The 17,682-nt window shown below is 49.3% G+C and overlaps 1 protein-coding gene and 1 long non-coding RNA gene across 7 annotated transcripts in view; both read right to left on the reverse strand.

Moving 5' to 3' along the window:
• LOC123479145 (uncharacterized) overlaps positions 1–2,119 on the reverse strand; it is a 28,504-nt gene extending 26,385 nt beyond the window's left edge. For all 3 annotated transcript variants that reach the window (XR_008426448.1, XR_006654678.2, XR_006654677.2), the window contains exon 1: positions 1,781–2,119. This is a non-coding gene — a long non-coding RNA (uncharacterized lncRNA). The remainder of the gene's footprint in view (positions 1–1,780) is intronic.
• A 10,660-nt stretch (positions 2,120–12,779) lies between these two features.
• SMIM12 (small integral membrane protein 12) lies at positions 12,780–15,922 on the reverse strand. Of its 4 annotated transcripts, none has more exons than XM_024554790.4 (2): positions 15,784–15,922; positions 12,780–13,573 (listed from the first exon to the last, which is right to left on the reverse strand). In XM_024554790.4, the coding sequence occupies exon 2, from the start codon at positions 13,566–13,568 to the stop codon at positions 13,290–13,292; it is 279 nt and encodes a 92-aa protein (XP_024410558.1). In that variant the 5' UTR covers positions 13,569–13,573; positions 15,784–15,922; the 3' UTR covers positions 12,780–13,289. The 4 variants fall into 4 exon arrangements, with proteins under 4 accessions (XP_024410558.1, XP_045046829.1, XP_024410559.1 ...); XM_045190894.3 differs by lacking the exon at positions 15,784–15,922 and adding an exon at positions 15,596–15,777; XM_024554791.4 differs by lacking the exon at positions 15,784–15,922 and adding an exon at positions 15,588–15,777.
• Between the last annotated feature and the right edge of the window lie 1,760 nt (positions 15,923–17,682).

The raw sequence follows: 17,682 nt of genomic DNA on the forward strand, positions 1-17,682 counted from the left end.
TTTATTTGACAAAATAATGAAAGAAAACTTCCCTAATTTGGTGAAGGAAATAGACATACAAGTCCAGCAAGCACAGAGAATCCCAAATAAGTTGGACCCAAAGAGGACCACACTAAGACACCTTATAATTTATGTGCTAAAGGTTAAAGATAAAGAGAGAATCTTAATAGCATCAAAAGCTGAGAGTTACCTACAAAGGGGCTCCCATAAGACTATCAGCTGATTTCTCAAAAGAAACTTTGCAGGCAAGAAGGGACTGGCAAGAAGTATTCAAAGTGATGAAAAGCAAGGACCTACAACCTAGATTACTCTACCCAGCAAAGATATCATTTAAAATGGAAGGGCAGATAAAGTGCTTTCCAGACAAGGTAAAGCTAAAGGAATTCATCATCACCAAGCCATTATTACATGAAATGTTAAAGGGACTTATGTAAGAAAAGGAAGATCAAAACTATGAACATTAAAATGACAACAAATTCACAACTATCAACAACTAAATCTAAAAAACAAAAACAAACTAAGCAAACAACCAGAATAAGAACAGAATCATAGATACGCACATCATTTGGAGGGTTATCAGCTGGCAGGAGAAAGGGGGAGAATAGGGGGGAAAGTTACTGGGAATAAGAAGCATAATTGGTAGGTACAAAATAGGCACGGGGATGTTAAGAATAGTATAGGAAAGGGAAAAGCCAAAGAACTTATATGTACGACCCACGGACATGAACTAAGTGGGGGGATTGCTGGAGGGAAGGAGGGTACTGGGCAGAGGGGGGGAAAAGGGGAAAATTGGGGCAACTGTAATAGGATACTCAATAAAATATACTTAAAAATAAAATAAAATAAAAATAAATTTTAATCCCTAAAAAGAAGAAAGAGACCAGGAGGGACAGCTGAGCTGGGCTTGACTTCTCCCCCTGTGGCTGAGAGGGTGACAGGCTCCAGGTCTCCCTCATCCACAGGAACAGAGACCTCATGCCCTGCCTTGAAGGGATCTGGGGATGGTTAAATGAAATATTGTGAAGCACTCGGTCCGACACTCAGGCTGAAGCTTAGTGAGCAAGCAGGTTCTCCTCTTTTTTTTCTGGGATTGGTCTGCCTCAGTCTTCCAAGACTAACAAGGTCCATGAGAGAAAGAGGGTGGCTGCCCCCTGGCTCTTTCCAAGCAGCAGGGAATCCTGGGATTTATAGAACTGCTGGCTCCTCCTCCCTGACACTCCAACCAAAAGCACCCATCTTCCTGCCTCCACTGCTGGCTCCTGGACCCTGGGGAACCAGCAGCCATGAGAGACCCAGGCTGCTGACCTCAGAGGGAAACACTGAGAGCTGGGGAAGAACAATGTGCCATCAGAAGCCTGAAATGCTGTCTAGCCCACCCACTGAGGCCACATGAAAGTGACAGGGAGGGGAGATTCCAGGTCAAGTACAGGTGTTCACTTGTTATCTGTGACCAGTGCAAGAGCCCCAGAAAACGACTTCTGAGCCACTTCCCCACCCTGCATTCTGCTTATGTGAGCTCAGGGGGGAAAGGCTTTACAGGAATATCATCAGCCTGAACCAACCCAACCGGGTAGGTCAGTCTTCTGAAAAAAACAATGAAAGTGATGTTTGGATTCTCAGTGCTGTTTCTATCACTCCCTACATGGAAGAGAGAGGCAGGGTGCAGAGGTGCGGAGGTACAGGGTACAGAGGGTACTGAGTGGAGCCAAGACAAGGGCGTCCCCTTCAAAGTCAGTGTGCCCCCACTGGGAGAGCCTGGGGCCGTGGCCAGCCTACTCACAGTTGTGTAGAGGAAGGGCATCCAGGCTGTGATAAGGCAGGGGAAGAACAGGACCCGAGCCTGGGGACCCTGTCTGTTCCTTCACCCCAGAGACCACAGGGACAATCAGCTCCCAGGGCCTTCCGGCCTTGGGAGTTTAGGTTCCACCCTAAGGTCTCTTGGGGACAGGAGGAGGAGCCAGCCCCAGCCTCAGCCCAGGGCCAGACAAGCGGCCAGAAACCAGTGGAAACTCGCCTCGAGAGGCTGGGCACCCCATGTCCCAGGCTCTAGCTGCTGCCACGCTCCCCTGATTTCCCCAGACACAGTCCCTTCCATGCCTCTGTCCTGTCTAGACTCCAGTTATAGGCTGAGTCATCCTCCCCACCCCCCAAAATCCTATGTTGAAGCCCCCACCCCTGTACCTCACTCAGAATGTGACTATTTGGAGATAAGACCTTTGATGAGGTGATTACGTTAAATGAGGCCATTAGGGTGGGCCCTAACCCAATCTCACTGGTGCCTCTACAAGGGGATTTGGACACAAGAGATATACCAGGGCCTCCTGTGCACAGAGGGACACCGTGGGAGGGCACAGCAAGAAGGCAGCCATCTGCAAGTCAAGGACAGAGGCCTCAGAGGAAACCCACCCTGCCAGGCCTTGATCTCAGACTTCCAATCTCCAGAACTGTGAGAAAATAAATGTCTGTTGTTTAAGCAGCCCCACCTGTGTTATTTTGTTGCAGCACCTCCCCTGCTTCATCTGGGGGATCATGAGGCGGGGCCTGGGGGACGTCCTCCTCACCCACTCCCAGCTGAACCTCACTCACCATGGGTTGGCGCTCCGAGAGCCACAATAACCAGGCAGGACCCCTTCAGCCCAGCTTCTACAGCCTCCTTCCAAAACCTCCCTTTGTCTGCAGGCCAATCAGTGATCCAACCAAGGTAGGGCTGTGTGGGTGCTGGGGACCTGACAGTGGGACAAAGGTGTAGGGGCCACCGTAACGAAAGGTATCTTAAGACTGACAAGTAAAGCAGGCAACTCCACATAATATAACAAATTTATTGTAGGCAATTTACTCACAGGGATGTGGGGTCAGTGTGGACAGGTGACCAGTTCTGTGAAAATGGTTTTCTGCTAACAGGCCCCTGTGGCAGTACTATTTGCAGAGTGTGACTCAGGTACTAACGAATGACAAGACCAAGAGCGCAGGGCCCGTGCCTCCTGGTGGTCTGTGATAGAGGACCACGCATAACCAATAGAAACTCTCACCAGTGTGATAGTTAGCTCGGCTGTGGTACCCTTCCAGCTAGCACTAACAAAAACATTTATGGCTACATACTTAAGCAGCACAGGTAATCACTTAGAAGGCTTTGGTATGCTTTGCTCAGGACATTACAGTTGGCCAAAGGTCCCAGGGGACCTTTGTCCAGGGGACAAAGATGGAGTTGGTTTTATTCGCATCTACGGCTGCATAGGACCCACCTGGGGCTGGGGATGCCACAAGATTCCAGAGTGGTGCAGGACGGCCTGGGTGGTAGGGGGCCAACAGGAGGCAGAGAAGCATCAAATGGCAGAGCCGTAGGGCCTCTGGGCTGAGCATCAGGGCACCTCACCTCTCCCCAGCCTCTGCCACAGCGTTCCTGTGGGCCTCGGTTTCCCCTCTACACAGGGCAACCCTTCACAGTGCCCAGAGAGACATTAGTTTGGAAGTGTGGGTAAATCCATGGGATGGAAAAATACTACTGATCAAAATAACCAATTCTTCCTCAGTGCTGATTATATTTGTCTCTGCTCCAAAAGCCTTGCATGTTTTCTTTGAATCCTCACTCTAACCCTAAGAGATAAGTAACACATTAGCCCCACCTGGCACCTGACATTGACACTGAGAAGTAGCTTGGCAAAGGCCACACAGCTGCAAGTGGCAGTGCTGGGCTTTGACCCCAGCAGTCTAACTCCAGAACCGGTTTCTTGGAGGGGCCACGGGAGAGCTTTGACCTGAGCCCGGCGAGGCCCCAGCATGTGTCAGCAAAAGCCAGCCGAGGACAGGCCTTTAGGGAAGACAGCAGCTGAACGATGATCCACCTTGTCATCAATTGACCGGATCATAAAGGCACAGGATGCCATCTGTGGGAAAGACTGTGACCTCCTACCCTCCCACATGTGGGGAAAACAGCTTGGAGAGCTTCAAAGGGGCAGAGCTACCCCACAGGTTTACCTTTGGTCTGCGCCCTGGGAAAATGAAACCGGGAAAGGGGCAGGAGGAGCAGGCTGCCACCTCCAGCACAGGCTCAGGTCGTTGGAGCTGTAGCTATGCCCACTCTGTGCCCGAGGGCACGCTGGCACTCGACAGTGTTTCCCCTTGTCAAGTCAGCTTGTCTGCAGGCCAGCCGACCTTTGTTTGCTGTGATGACAAGATGTAAACTGGGAAGGGGAGCGGGCACAGGGTGGCTGCAAGCCCAGCTCTGCCAAGAATTCCGTTATCTTGGGTGAGCCATTTCCTGCTCTCGGCCTCAGATCCCCATTGTTAGCCTAAGGAGAACCAGCGCCCTTCTACCTTCTATTTGAACTCCATGGGGACAAGGGGCACATGAAAAAAGGACTTCATGCAAATGCAAGACATTTACATCAGCTTCTTGATGAAATGAGGAAAGCAAAGCCTGGCATGTTTGCAAGGGTCCCTTCTACCTCACCCTACCGGCCTCCCCTCCCCTCCCAGGCCTCAGCCAGAGGAGAGGTGCTAAGGGGACAAGGAGACAGAGCAGAGACGCTCGCGGTCCCTCAGGCCCCCCGGGGGTTCCCACGCCTTCTCAGGTCAGCAGGGGTGTGCTGAGGCTCAGGGGGAGCCCCACCTGGTAGGGGCTTCAAGTGACCCAGGGCCTTGCCGGATTCCTTGGAGCGTTCCCACCCACCCTGCTGAGCTGCGGCTGAGCTTTGATCACTAGTACACGAAGGGTTTCCTGAATGCTTTCCTGAGGACATTGTTCCCCACTGCAGAGTCATCAGGGTCAAATTCATCATGGGCTATGCTGGTCCAGGTCCCACCCAGTGGGGAAAGCCAGCCCACTGCCCGAGCCCTGCTTCCCCTGGGAAAAGTGAGGCAGCCACTTCTTTGGGTTTAGTTCTTTACCAGCCCCGGGGGAGGCAAAGCTGTAGCAAAATACTGCTGCCCTGAGCTCGCGGCTGCTGCGCCCTCAAAGTCCACACCTGGTGGTCCTGTCTTCCAATGGGGCTGGTCTCCACACCCAGCCCCAGTACCTGCTCCATCCCAGAATCACCCTCAGGGGCATCTTCATTCATTCGACACTTACTGGAAAATGGCTCTGTGAACCTTCTGTGAGAAGCAGACAGGCGAGTGAGATCTGGTCCCCTGCCCTTAAGGAACTCACAGCCTGAGGGGAACAGATGCACGTCCATCACAGTGCCTCGGAGTCAGTGCCTCGGTAGAACGAACACAGGGCAGGAGAGGCGGGGCGGGAATGACAAGCTCCGCTTCCAGGAGTGTGTACGGACCCACACATGCTCATCCTCGCGGAGCATGTACCAGGAGTTCACCGGATAGCCAAGGAGACCAAGGCACAGTGCACACAGACGGGTGGGGGTTTGAACAAGCAGGACACACTCAGGAAATGGCAAAAACTAGGTCTCCTGGAGGTGATGGACGAGGCTGGAAGGCAGGGAAGGATCTTGCAGGGCTGGTAAGGCGCTTTGGTGAAAGGAGCCACGGGGGTCTTTAAGGGGTGACCTTATCAGAGATGTGTTTGAGAAAGAAAATGCTGGCAGAAACGGGGAGAATTCTCAGGAAGAGATCAAAACTTCAGGCAAGAGAGGATGAGGGCCTGAAGCAAGGACAGGAGAGGGAGAAGAGGGGAATTCCAGATAGAGAAGTGGGTTGCCACAGGTTGGTGACAGAACCCAGGGGAGGGGGTGGCGGGGAAGAGTCAGAAACCACCTGAGCAACAGGACAGAGGAGACAGTCCCTATGCCAAACTCCATGCTGGGTGGTTCACAAACACCCTCCCAAACCTCATCACTCTGTGAGGCAGGTAGAATTACCCGCATTTTACAGAGGATGCTTAGAGAAGTGAAGTGACTTTTCTAGCCACACTAGATCCGGGTTAAGCTTCAAACCCAGACCAACTCTTTTAACCATCAGACTATTGGGGAAATGGAGACAGAGATGTGCAGTAAGCTATTGCAGAGAATGATCTAGAGTTTAGGAGGACATTCACTGCTAGAGACAGACATTTAGGAGTCACCGAGTTACATACAGGTAGTGGCTGAAGCCACAGATGAGGCTAAAACTGTCCGGCAAGAAAAAAGTCAAGGACCACACTTAGGAGTGGGGAGAGCTGTGACCGGACACCGCATGGGGCTGATGCAAGGGAGAGTCCCACACAGAGGGCTGGACACTGCAAGCAGCCACCGAATGACTAGGCCCAAAATGAGGATATGAGATTTGAAACTACCAAGGCTTTTAGCCAAAAAGGCTTTGCTGACGTAGAGGTGGGGAGCAAGCAGGAAAGGGCAAGGAGGAGTCCAGGGATGGGGTGGTGGACTCAAGGAGCTTGGTTTAAAAAAAAAAAAAAACATCTTGAAGATTGCATCCACAAGCTATAAATGGAGAGCACCAGGCAACAGGGTTATGCAAATATTTCCAGCTGCACTTGGCAGCGCAGGCCTGGAAGCAAACAGAAATGGACAGCGGAGCCTGGGGTGGAAGCGAGGGGACAGGGGCCGTGGTGGGGGCATGAGGGTACACAGGACTCTGGACCCTCCCAGACAGAAGAGCTGCCCCTGCTGGGGCGCCAGTAAAGCTCTCTGAAAATCTCAAATAGCTGGAGGACCCATTTGGCATTTTTAAACAAAAATAAAGCCAGGGTTTGCCTTTGCATCATGTAAAGAGGATGTGATAAACAGAAAACTAATGTTAACAAATTTAATTCAAAATGAACGAACTTTTTAGGTATATCGCAGGCACCACTGGAACTCAGACACTACTGACTAATTACTCCTCTTTCCTCTAAAAGCTGAAGTCCCAAAGACTTCTATTTAGCAAACACTGGGAGAGAGTGCGTACAGAAAGGGATTGAAAGAGCATTTATTTCTAGTCATTGGTCAGACTGGCTGCCATTCCGAGTCAGTGAAGCAAGGTGTAACTGGGATGTAACTGGGGTTTTACTGGGATGTAACACAGCACTCGCATGTTTTTCAAAGCACCTTCTAAACTGCTTTCTCTCTTTTTTACACTAGCAGCAGAGAACACGGTAGTGTCCCCATTTTGCCCTGAAGACACCAAGGCACTAGTCCTTACAACACAGGTCTGGAGCTGGCAATCCCCCCGCCAGCTTGGTCCTTATGTGAGGCGGTCCTTTCTGTAAATATCCTTACGAAGCCCTCAACCACCAGGCCTGAGCTGCGAAGGCCCCTCTGACCACTCTCCCAGCCAAGGCCACTCTCGCCTCCGCCCCTGCTTCACGGGGATCACAAGGACATGTGCAACTATTGCAGCTAATCTACAAGGGGGGACCCCCCCAAAAAAACGGAATCATCTTCTGGAGGGTGAGTCCCATGTAGGCTTCCCCCACTACATGAGTGTTCTAGGAGCCCATCTATATCAGTGTACCCACTGGTGTTGTTGTGAGAGGTTGTGTTTGGCTTCAGTGGATTTTTTTGAAGGCTCTTTCAATGTGTTTGCCCATGTCATGATGGGCAGTTTACGAGCGCACCTGCCCACTGTGCTGAGTGTTCAGCAGTTTTTGACCAAAACTAGCATGACCCCTGTGCCCCACCCTCCATAATCATCCTATCTCACCCCAAGTGACATTTTTTTGTTTCCCCAGGTGAAAAAAGTCCTCAAAGGGAAGCGTTTTCCCGATGCGGAGATGAAACAAAAAATGGCAGAAGCATTAAAAAGAGTCAACATCGACAAGTTCAGAAACCATTCTGAGCAGTGGAAAGAACATCTTGATGGGTGTACCGCATCGAATGGAGAGTACTTGGAAGGTGACTGAAGTTTAAACATGTAAGAATAAATACACCATTTTCAACAAATAAATCCTGGGTTTTGGGGGGTCTTCCTCCCTTGCACATTGAGCACCCACTGGTTGCCAGGGACTCTGAGGAACTTCACATGCTACCTTCCCCTCACACCACCCAGTGAAACTAGGCCTTCTTATCCCCACTTACAGATGAGGCCACTACGGTTCAGAAAGGCCAAATGACTTGCCCAGGCAATCAGCTGGTTGTTGCGGCAGCACTCACAACCCGGGTCTGTCAGACTCCGGGTCCCACTTTATTTTGAGTCTGCCACATTGCCCTGGTTCCCCACTCCACAAGTGCCTAGAGGCGCAGGCCAAAGTGGAAAAGAGCTTTTCCATGGCTGCTGTCTGGCTCCCAGGCGATTCTAGGGAATCCCACGGTGTTCCACCCCCCAGCAGCCCCTGGGAAGCCAACAGGAGTCTAAGGGCCTGTCCTGGCAGCTGCCCAGCGGACTTGTGCTAACACAGCCACAGGCACAGGAAAGGCTCCAGAGAGAATGGAAAAGCACCAGACACTGGGCCGCTGGCAGGAGAGAAGTGATTCCTGCCGTGCTCAGGTAGGGTGACCCTGCTCTGAAGCCACCACCATCTCTGGGCTGGGAAGAGACCCAAGGCAGGGCAAAGAGAAAGCCCCAAGCACATCCACTTCCTAGTGTTTCAGTGATTGTGGCTGTTGGGCCAGCCCAAGAGACAGTCACATGCCTCCCAAGTGAATCAGCAGGCATGGAAGAAACCAGTTCATGCCCTGGTGCATCCCAGCACCTGGTGCAACCCTGGCCTGCCTTTGCTCACATCCACTTCCACCCTGCTCCTTAAAGTCACCTGGCATGCAAGAGAGCACGCACGACTTTGCAGCAGCCCCGCGGCAGCTCCCAGAGAGCCGTGGGAAAGAAAACCCACCGAGCATATTAATAGACTTGGTGAAGGCAGAAATTCAGTGAGGGCAAGCCCCAGGAAATGAAATTATTTAGAAGGGGGCACAATTAAAGTGAGCCTGGAAGGAGGGAGCAACTTGGATTTCCCAAGAGAGGGCTCCCTGGGTCAGGCACTGGGGGGAGGTGCACCAGCAGTGACAGGATTATTCTAAAATGTCTGAAAACCCAAAATGTCTTAGTCTATCTACAGAAAAAACTTTTGGTGTTTGTTTCTGTAGCCTTCCTGTCTACTAACGTTTTGCTTAGGTTGAAATTACCCTACATAGGTGCAGTATGCTCAAAACCATTTCAAGGGAAACCACTACTGGGATCCAATGTCTGCCACAAATTGTTAGGTTGCCAAATAATTAATCAATCAATCAATTAAAAGGAGAGGGACAGATGAGAGGTTGCAAATTGGCAGCCATTAGGTCAAATTAACCACATGGGTGTGCTAGCATGCTTAGAACTTAAAAAAAAAAAACAACGAACTGTCGCCACAGCCGGGTGGCTCAGCGGGTTGGAGCACTGTCCTGGGCAGCAAAAGGCTGTGGGTTCAATCCCCAGTCAGGGCATGTAAGAGAGGCAACCAATCAGTGTTTCTCACATTGATGTTTCTTTCTCTCCCCCCTTTCCTCTCTCTCTAAAAATCAATAAAAATAATAATAAAAACATATCCTTGGGTAAGGATTAAAAAAAAGTAAGTGAATTGTCAACATTTAAAAATCAGAAGATTACATACACACACACAAACACATGCACAAAAACCTGAAAAATTCTGGAAGCAGCAGCAGAAATCAGAGGATGCTGAGTAGTGACTGCCCCCTCTAGGCAGACCTGTGCTTTGCAGTTCCTGGCCTGGCACAATCATTTATGCCACCTGACTGACTCCTGTAAGCACCCGGTTTGCTACTCCTAGTCAAGCCCAGGGAAGGGATCCCAGGCTTGGTCATGCTCGGGACTGCCACAGGAGGGCAGCACTGGCCTGCCAATGCCATCGGCTGGAGCCTGTAACCAAGCTCAGCTTGGCGTATCTTTTCAGAACCAAAACCCCATCCTTGCTTTAGTAGCAGACACTTCTCCCCCATAGTCCCTATCAGATTTGTTCCTGAGAAGCAACAGCAGCTCATGTTAACATTCCCACTAGGCCTGGGCGACCTGACTTGCTCCTCCTCCCCTCTGGCCACCACCTCCCATGTCCTCCCAGCTCCTCACTCCACAGCTAGTATCTCAACCTGGTCAGGAATTCTACCTTCATCACATGTTAACACCATCAGGCCTCAGATCCTGAGATAGGAAGCAGGTAAGCGTCCTTTCCCTTTTCAAAGCCCTTTCCCTTTTCAAAAGCAGCTCGTTCTTCATCAAATGCGCATTACTTGCCTTTGAAAGCTCATTTAGGTTAAAGTCAGTTCACTTCATGAGGCAATAGGTTCTTCTGCCTCTACCTGCCCTCTGCTCTCACTCCCCTTCCAATCTCACCAGCAGCATCTTAAGTGGTAGCTTCTAGTATAAACTTCTACAGCCTCTAGGAAAGACATTTGGTACAATGTGTTGAGACTCTTAAAACTGCTCATGCCATTTCACCGAAAATGCCACTTTCTGTTCCTACCACTTAGTCCAAATTGCAGGAAATCCTTACAGCCATAGAAGATACTCACTGCACTACTTATGCTAGTGAACAACCAGAAACAACCCAAATGTCCACCAGCAAAAGGGAAATTGTTAAAAGCTTAACAAAATGCTAGCTTTTTTCTTAAAGAGATCTGGAGGGACTTCTAGCCAAGATGGAGGCATAGGTAGACACATTATGCCTCCTCCCACTACAAAAAGGACAACAAATTTAAAAACAAAAAACCACCAGAACTGACAGAAAATCAAACTGTATGGAAGTCCGGCAACCAAGGAGTTAAACAAGAACCATTCATCCAGACCAGTAGGAGGGGTGGAGACAGGCAGCCAGGGCAGAGAGGACTGACCACAAGGCTGCAGCTGGTAGACCCAGCAAGGCAGCGGCATGCAGACTGGGCGGTCCCACATTTGCCTGCAGATAAACTGGGAGGAACACCTAGGAAGCAAGACAAACCATGCAACCCAGCGTTCCAGCATGGGGAAATAAAGCCTCAAAACCTCTGACTGAAAACACCTGTGGGGGTTGAGGCAGCAGCTGGAGAAACTCCCAGACTCACAGGAGACTTTGTTGGAGAGACCCACAGGGGCCTAGAATGTACACAAACCCACCCACCCGGGAATCAGCACCAGAGGGGCCCAATTTGATTGTGGGTAGCGGGGGAAGTCAGTGAAAACCCACAGAGTGGAGCAAGCGACATAGTTCCCTCTAAGACCCCTCCCCCACATACAGCATCACAACGCGCAGACGTAGGTTGCCCCACCCTAGTGAACACCTCAGGCTCCGCCCCTTACTACAAAACAAGCCTGACCAGACAAAAACAAAATGACCCAAATGAAAGAACAGATCAAAGCGCCAGAAAAAATACAACTAAGTGACAAAGAGATAGCCAACCTTATCAGATGCATAGCTCAAAACACTGATAATCAGGAAGCTCACAGAACTGGTTAAGTTTGGTCACAAATTAGATGAAAAAATGAAGGCTATGCTAAGAGAAACAAAGGAAAATGTACAGGGAACCAGCAGTGACAGGAAGAAAACTGGGACTCAAATCAACGGTGTGGACCAGAAGGAAGAAATGAACATTCAACCAGAAAAGAATGAAGAAACAAGAATTCAAAACAATGAGGAGAGGGTTAGGAACCTCCAGGACATCTGTAAACGTCCCAACATCCGAATCATAGGGATACCAGAAGAAGAGAAAGAGCAAGAAATTGAAAAGTTATTTGAACAAATAATGAAGGAGAACTTCCCCAATCTGGCAAGTGAAATAGTCTTCCAGGAAGTCCAGGAAGCTCAGAATCCCAAAGAAGCAGGACCCAAGGAGGAACACACCAAGGCACATCATAATTACATTAGCCAAGATTAAAGATAAAGAGAGAATCTTAAAAGCCACAAGAGAAAAGGAGTTACTACAAAGGAGTGTCTGTAAGACTGTCAGCTGATTTCTCGAAACAAACCTTGCAGGCAAGAAGGGGCTGGAAGGAAGTATTCCAAGTCATGAAAGGCAAGGCCCTACATCCAAGATTACTCTATCCAGCAAGATTTCATTTAGAATGGAAGGGCAGATAAAGTGCTTCCCAGATAAGGTCAAGTTAAAGGAGTTCATCATCACCAAGCCCTTATTATATGAAATGTTGAAAGGATTTATCTAAGAAAAAGATCAAAGATATGAACAGTAAAATGACAACAAACTCACAGTTATTAACAACCACACCTAAAACAAAAACAAACTAAGCAAACAACTAGAACAGGAACAGATCACAGAAATGGAGATCACATGGAAGGTTATCAGTGGGGGAGTAGGAGGAGAGAGGGGGAAAAGGTACAGAGAGTAAGTAGCATAAATGGTAGGTAGAAAATAGACAGGGGGAGGTTAAGAGTAATATAGGAAATGTAGAAGCCAAAGAACTTACATGTATGACCCATGGACATGAACTAAATGGGGAGAATGTGAGTGGGAGGGGGTGTGCAGGGCAGAGGAATAAATGGGGGGTGGGAAATGGGACAACTGTAACAGCATAATCAATAAAATATATTTAAAAAAAAGAAAGAGCTCTAGGAGTTGTACTAAAGCCCTTTTAAAAAAATCCCTACCAAATGCTCTTTAAGGTACATACATTACTTTTATAGGGAAAAGTGTATGACTGCATATTTGTGAAATTGGAAAATTTGATAGCAACTGTTCAGCTCCCCGATCTAGTCTTAATATTTTGAAAGGTCCAATAAGCCTCTTAACATGATAGAAAAGCTCCTGGGAACCTGCACCTCCAGAACTCACCACCCCCAGAACCCAGAGCAACCACACTAGTAAAACACAGCTCCCAGGCCCCTGGAGTCCGTAGTTATGGGCCAGTGTTATCCTACCCTGAAATGCCTGCATTTGCATAGCTCCTAAGAAGACCCCAAACACCACCTGGAAGATCAGATTAGATTACCATGGTTCTCAGATGCCACTTTAATCATGTTTTGCACTACACAGTGATGGGAGGCGAACAACGGTGATGTTCAGGCAAATTCACCCGCTTGGAGGTGAAGAGCCCGGGCTGCCACGAACAGAAAGGTGCTCTCCTTCCCAAGGGAACCCCCTTCCTGAGCTGGCAGGACAGGACTTTGCCTCCCCGCAGAGACAGACAGCCAACGTTCATTCCATAACTCTACTTCCAGCAGTGCGCCCAGAAGCCCAGGAGCCCGGGCAGTTGTGGCCAGCATACAACAGATGCAGCCTGCAGGCCAGACCCCTCCAGGGCCTTCCTCTTCACCTGGCCCTTCAGCTGCTAGTGTATCTTCCTGACCACAGAAGAGCAGCCAGTCTATGTGTGGCTGGGTTGTGCCACAGGGGCCAGAGTAAGTAACAAAGCAAATCAGATGTGGGTTCTGGAGCTGAGTCAACATGGTGGCAGGACCAGTCACAGCCTACAGAAAGACCTATATGTCCTTGTGTCCTCTATTAATTCTTCTCTGGGCGGTTTCTGTTCAGGACAGCTTTAGGGGCAAATTCGAGCTTGTCCTTAAGGCTCACCACCTGGGTGTGGTCCTTGCCTAGCAGCTCATCCAATTTGCGCTCCTCCCGACGTTCTGAGATGCTCTTCTCCTCCTCCACAGGCTGGGGATCCTTTCCCCTGATGAACCATTCCAGGTGGTAGCCCACAGCCCCAACCACGAAGGCCACAGGAAATGTGACATAAGGAGCGTAAGTGCGCACCACGGTCCAAAGCACAGGCCACATGACATCTGCAGAAGAGCACAAGGCAGCATTAGGGAGACACCAGCACCCCCTCCCCACCACATGGATCACCTGCCACGGCTCCACACTTACCAGGCAGCCTGACACAATTTACTGAGCAGAGCAATTTACCCCCATGCAGAGTAATGCAAGAGGGTACCTTGCTTTATGCAAGAGTTGGATCCCTAAAACAATCTAGAAAATTTCAAAAGTTTCAATTGTTAGAGAAGGGGCGAAGACTCTCCATCTTACTTGTATGTACTATAATTTTTGACAATTACACAACCAATATGGCAGAGTTCCCCATGAGGGGACCTCTGGGCCTTAACTAATAAAGCTTCAAGCCTGTTCTTGACCCCAGGCCTTCCCTCCACAGTTTGCCAACTTTTCAAGAATGGGAAAGAAGTCTCTCTCTCACGTCCACCTCCCGGGTGGATGGCATTATCAGAGGGTTAAGTAACTTGCCCAAGTCTCAACTAAAAGACCATCCCGTCTGTGCTCCTGTAGATATTCTGCAATGTGGCTACTTCCTGTCTAAAGCGAACAATCAAAACCTCACCAAGGTTAGGATGACTCTCTCCCTTTCTCTCTTTGGGTCTAATTCTCTTTGGAGGGATCTCAGCATTCTGTGGCCCTAAGCCTGTAATGGGCCATCAGCAGGGGAAAAAATGGCAGCAGCTCCAAGATTTCCCTCTGGGTCCTCTGTCTTAGCACCAAGCACATGGACAGACAATTCACACCCCGGTCACCAGCTGATCCTCACAACACCTCTATGAGGTATGAGCCAGACTTCTGTCTAAGGCCACAAAGGCTCTGAGACATGACGGTAATGTGCCCCAAATCACGAGAAATGACACAGCCACTGATTTCGAACCCAGGCCCTCCAACTTTAAATGCTGTGCTCTTCCTAGTGGAAAGAACACACTACCAAAAGGTGTATGGTTTCTGTGCAAATCCTGAATTTGGGGAGAGTTTCTACAGGATTTTTTCCCATTAGCTGGGCATTTCACTGCCCAGGAGACCTCCCTTTTCTGCAAACTCTAAGGTTATACTCAGAGATTTGCGCAATTACAAAATTTAGAAGTTGTTAAGAGGTACCACTGAAGAATCTCAAACCTAATACTTCTCCAACTTCTTCCCCACCTTTTGAGAGAGTTCTAAGTAAACACTTTCCCTAAACAGAAACTCTCCATTCAGATTTCCAATTTTCCTTAAAACACTATCAAGTCTACAACTATTACCTGTCACGTGCAGTACAAGGTCTCTCTGTCGTCCTACTCACATTCTAGTCATTTACAAGTAAGTCAATTAATTCATTATTTAACACAACTCCCTCTGTGTCATGCAATGTGTTGGCCCACCCTACTTGTCTGCATTCCTCAAAACACGTTAAGCTCCAAGAGGGAAAGGACGATGTCTGTGGCCCATTGTGCCCCATCCATTCCCCCATCCCTCCCACCTGGCCCGGAACAAAATGGTCCAAAAAATGTGTTGAATGAAAGAACGACATCTTAAGCAACACACTAATGTAAAACCACAGCAGTCATCCACCCACCCGCCTTCAAAAGGTAGCAGGGACACAGCAGGGGCTGTTGCTGATTACAAGAAACTAGATGCTCTAACAAGTCATCTCCAGGGTAGTGACATTAAAATGGCAAAAGTGACTCGTAAATACTATGACGCCTATTTCCAGCCGAGCTTGAAGGGAGCCTGAGCGTCCGGTAAAGGCCAACTGGGCTGCCGGCAAACCTGTCCTTGTTCCGGGGTCCCGGAGGCCCCATGAGACTCAAATCCGCAGTCCGAGATTTGAGAACTGCTAACAAAGGCAAAGATGACCTAAGAAGGCAGAAGATTAATCCTGACCGACACTCGAGCCCGGTCCAGGGATGCGAGCGCAAGTGAGGTCTGGGTCCAAGTGTCTACTCGCCTCCCTCCGCTGGAAGGAGGGAGACAATAGACACTCCCTGTCCCCTGCCCCTACCCCACCTCGGTCATGGCCTTGTCAGCAGCGTCCTTCCTCACCCACGTGCCTGAGGCCTAGAAGTCCTGGCTGCAGAGGGCCAGCTGGGCGGCCAGACTCGACCCCTGAGCCTCGGAAAGAGTGGGAGCCACCAGGCCTGTAACTCAGAGGTCTAAGCCAGCAGCCATCGCCAAGGTAACGGGCAGCCACGGCAGCCGCCCCGGAGAAGAAAACTGTTAGCGGAGACCGCGCGCTCACCTGAGCCGCAAGCGCACTCTTCTGGCCAGTCCCCGCCCTTTGTCCGCTGGCCAGGAACACCTTTGTCGCCCTTCCCAGCGGCCCACGGGGCCACGCCTGGGACACCGCCCACTGAACGCAGGCTCTATCAGAGCGCAGGGATTGGCTGAGCTCCAGTTCGAGGACTGGAACAAGCCGGGCATCCGCAACAGACTCCCGCTACTCTGAGTTGGACATACGCCCCCTGGAGGTTCGGAGGTTTACCGGTGACGTAATCACGTGCTTTTCCAGTGGAAGTAAAAGGTCATCCATTCATTTATTCAACTGCTGTTTACTAGGCGTCTCCTAAGACCTAGGTCTGAGCACACACACAGAAAAACGCATGATCCCTGACCTCAAGGATCTCTCAGTAGCTGAATATAGTCTAGTGCTTAAGAACTCTTCGGATCTGGGCTAGCTTTCTAACTGTGACCTTGGGAATAGTATTAATCTGTTTTAGCCTCCTTTCCCTCTTATATGTAAATGTAATAACACCTACTTCACAGGATGTTGTGAGGTTAGATAAGATTAATGTATGTAAAGTGCTATACCCGGTACAGAGCAAGCAGAGAAATAAATGGTACTATTGTTAATCTACAAATAATAGAAATAGTACAGTGAAACCTAAGTTTTACCTGACCTTTTAGGTACAAGTGTTCACTCCTGTGTCACCGCAGCTCCCTGTTCAGACGTCTATTGCATATGGGGGGGGGGGGGGGAAACACACCAAAGCTCAGGCTCCATAATGCTCCCACCTAGCCCTGCCTTTCCACTCTTATTCCATTAGTCTCAACCAGGAATATTTATCTATTGTTGGTAACACACGCTAAATCCTCCTATTCCTCCATGCAGACCAAATTGTTCACACTTCTGTACCTTTATTTATGCTTTTTAATCTACCTGGAGTGCCCTTCCCACCCTTTTTTACCAAGTATCTCTGGCTCATTGTTCAAGCTTTAGGAATACCACTGTAGAAGTCTCATGAACTGCATTATTACCCTCCCTCTGTCATCTCAAAGAGCTCAATGCTAAACTCTGGCAGTGGAAATGGAGAGAAAGGAACAATCTAAAGAAATATGCAGGAAACTGTCATTAGGAGAACTTGTTCACTAATTGAATAGGTAGAGAGGAGAAAGGAACAGAATACCTAGAATAGGTATAAATTACCTAGAACAACCAGCATCCAGTCAGCCAATTAACATGTGTTAGGCATCACAGGGATGCAAAAAATGACTGGGACCATCCCTGCCCTCAATTCTATGACTGATAGGCAAGCAGACTGGTCTTCAAAATGTCAATACAGTGTGAGAAATGTGTCAAAAGAAGTATGCACAAGTGGCACAGAGGAGGAGTCCAGAAAGAATTAGGGAAGGCTCCACAGGGGAACCTGCCCTTGATCTGAGTACCTAGTGATGGCTAGCAGTCCCGTCAGGCAGAAATGAGTGGGGCTCAAGACTTAGGAATCAGATAGACATGGGTTCAAATCCTGGCTCTGCTGCCTGAGAATCTCAGACAAGCTATTTATGTTTTTAAAAAGACAATAATAGCCCTGGCTGGTGTGGCTCAGTTGATTGAGCTCCAGCCTACCAACCAAAGGGTCACCGGTAGGATTCCCAGTCAGGGCACATGCCTGGGTTGCAGGCCAGGTCCCCAGTAGGGGGTGCATGAGAGGCAGCCACACATTTATGTTTCTCTCCCTCTCTCCCTTTCTTCCCCTCTCTCTAAAAATAAATAAATAAAATCTTTTAAAAATAAAAAGACAAAAACAGCACCCACTCTCTGGGGTTGTTCTGAGTACTAAATCACCTAATGTGTATAAAGTGCTTGGCATGGTACTCAGCATCTCCTAAGTGCTCAGTAAATAGTCACTGGTATGTTCAA

This window comes from Desmodus rotundus, chromosome 3, assembly GCF_022682495.2.
Source record: "Desmodus rotundus isolate HL8 chromosome 3, HLdesRot8A.1, whole genome shotgun sequence".
Lineage (NCBI taxonomy): Eukaryota > Metazoa > Chordata > Mammalia > Chiroptera > Phyllostomidae > Desmodus > Desmodus rotundus.